At 40.0% G+C, this 2,524-nt stretch overlaps 1 protein-coding gene across 1 annotated transcript; it reads left to right on the top strand.

The window, feature by feature from the left end:
• Positions 1–924: 924 nt before the first annotated feature.
• RB195_004224 (uncharacterized protein) lies at positions 925–1,164 on the top strand (the record flags this gene model as incomplete). The annotated part of the gene is made up of 1 exon (XM_064180876.1): positions 925–1,164. One exon carries the CDS (start codon positions 925–927, stop codon positions 1,162–1,164), a length of 240 nt encoding a protein of 79 aa, XP_064033243.1.
• Positions 1,165–2,524: the final 1,360 nt, after the last annotated feature.

Below are 2,524 nucleotides of genomic sequence, written 5' to 3'. Positions count from 1 at the left end.
GCAATATTACGGACAATGTTGGTAACCTAACGTTAATTTATGATTCACGTTCAATGATCTATGAGAAATTGAGGATAACCCCACGAAATAATGCGTTCCTCATTCTTTTCGAACATTCCTCAAAAAAATGTAAACAAAAATAAGCCTATACAGAAAAAAAAACCTTTGGAGAACCCCAAAACGGATACTACGCATTTTTTTTGCATTTGTGAAGGTGTCCAGAAAAGAAGAAAATTATTCTGGAAATTTCTCTGAGCACGTGACCACCGCAACTTGCACAAGAAACGTGAATGAAGTAAACCTCGTGGAAATCAACACGACTGACCTCATAGAAATCCTAAGTACGGGAATAGAAGCAGGAGTTTTTTCCTTCTTCCCATTAGACGGTAGAAATCGGAAAATTTCCCAGCAAATTCTCTCAGAAAGGAAAAATCCGCAGATAAAACTACTCTTGCGGTTTTGTGATGCTCAAAAAAAAAGCAAATAGATAGAAAAATACGTTGTCAAGGATAAAATCTGAGAAATAGTTAGAAATATGAGGAAAAATGCTTGCGGAAACATCAAAAAACATATTTTTACATATCTATTATGAATTATAAGATTGATAGTGGTGTAATTTAAAAATGATTTTTTTTTTCACATTTTCCCACTCTTAAATTTCTCAATTTTTTCCCGAAGAAAGTTAGGTGACCCTAATGATAGTCAATAGCTTAGTTAACTTAGTTTTTTAGCAGCTGTGGGACGAAATGGAATGAATGAATGAATGAATGAATGAATGAATGAATGAATGAATGAATGAATGAATGAATGAATGAATGAATGAGCGAATGAATGAATGAGAAAAGTGGTGGTGGAACGCATAACTGCACCTGATATAAATGCTCTGAATGTTTTCCTACAAGATCTCCATTGGATTTCTCAGAAATGTTTTTCGTCAGAAAAAAAAAGTCATTCCAGAGAGTCTCTGGAGTGGTAGCAATGAGGACGGACGGAAGAACGGCAGCCACTAGTGGTTGGCTGAAGAAGCCGAAATCAAATCGTGTGCTCGTCGAGAGCTCTGATAGCCCTCCTCGTCGTGCTCGTCTCGAGGCCGACGAGAAACGAACGCAAGAAAACATGCGCCGCCGGGGACTCGGTCATAAAAATGCAACGAAAATGAGCTGACGAGGACGATGAGATGCTGGCTGGCAACTTCTGGATATGGCGAGTGGAAACGAGAGTTGATATGACAGACATACGAAGTGGTTGCTATTACCTGCACTGCTACACATCTATGGCAAATATTGATTCAGAGCAATCAATCGCACAAACAACGAGCACGGCGGATCGATAAAGACGACAGGTAGTGGAGAGAGGAGAAGTAAAGCGGAAGGCCGATGATAAGTGAGGAAGGGAAGAGGAGCGAGCCGGGGGAGGGTGGGGGGTCAGATTACGGGATTAGAGTACTAGGTGAACTTTTGAGGACGATTGATCTAAGAACACGACGGGGGCCCAACGGAGTCGCAAAGGATTTCCGGACGGCGCGACAATTAACAGAGGATGAGTGGTTGAAGAGGAAGAGGAGGAGGAACGAAATGATGGAGACGAAATGTCGACGCGTCCAAAGCATCCCATCAAAGTGAATGTGGTGGTGAGCCGATAAAATCGCGTATTTTATGCGTTCATGTATGTATGTACCTGAATTCCTGCATTCCATACATTTTCAAGGTTAGGATCGTTTGATTCCCAACAGGATCCTGCTACGGAAAAAATCAATATCCTATTTCTTCCTTATTCAAAATTTTATGGTTTTTTTCACCAAACCATTCGTTTATTTTTATGTAGACCATGTTGTTTTTCATTCTAAACGGGGATTTACTGCAGAGAAAAAAAACGGAGTAAATTGTATTTTTATCCAGAAAAAGTATGTAGAAAACTAGAGCGGGACACGACGAATTATAGTAATCCGCATCAACCGCATCGCAACCGCCGCAAAGGAAGCCGCTTATCAACACCATCGACCCGAAAAACCGCAGGATTAGTTAGCAATTGATAGCGTTCTGGATGTGGCGGTCGGTCCCCGGCCCGGACGGCCGACGGCGGCAGCAAAAGTGGGTGTCCATGCCCGGAGACTCGTGATGTTTATATTGTTGCTGGGGAAAGGGGGGAGAGCACAAGAAAACATCGTGCTCGATGCTACGATGCGCCACACATCACAAATGCTCTATCAGAATTCTTCCACTTACCCAGACATGAGAAAAACATGTGAATCAGGATTTTGTTTATTTCTAGAAATACATTATGGTGAAGGCGGGACTAAGATCCAGAAGTTTCCACTTTTGATTTCAAGAGGGGAAGAAACTGAATTATTTTTCGTCTTCGACGAATTCAGGCTATTTTTTTTACTTTCTAGCTTCTTCTCTCTTGCAGGCTGTTTATGTATTATTTTTTATTTTATATTTTTTTTATTTTGTTTTATATTTTATTACGATTATATATATATATATATATATATATATATATATATATATATTATCGAAACACA

Source organism: Necator americanus, chromosome I, assembly GCF_031761385.1.
Source record: "Necator americanus strain Aroian chromosome I, whole genome shotgun sequence".
Taxonomy (NCBI): Eukaryota; Metazoa; Nematoda; class Chromadorea; order Rhabditida; family Ancylostomatidae; genus Necator; species Necator americanus.
The sequence above is the reverse complement of the archived record's forward strand: the minus strand, read 5'-3'. Positions and strand labels throughout refer to the sequence as shown.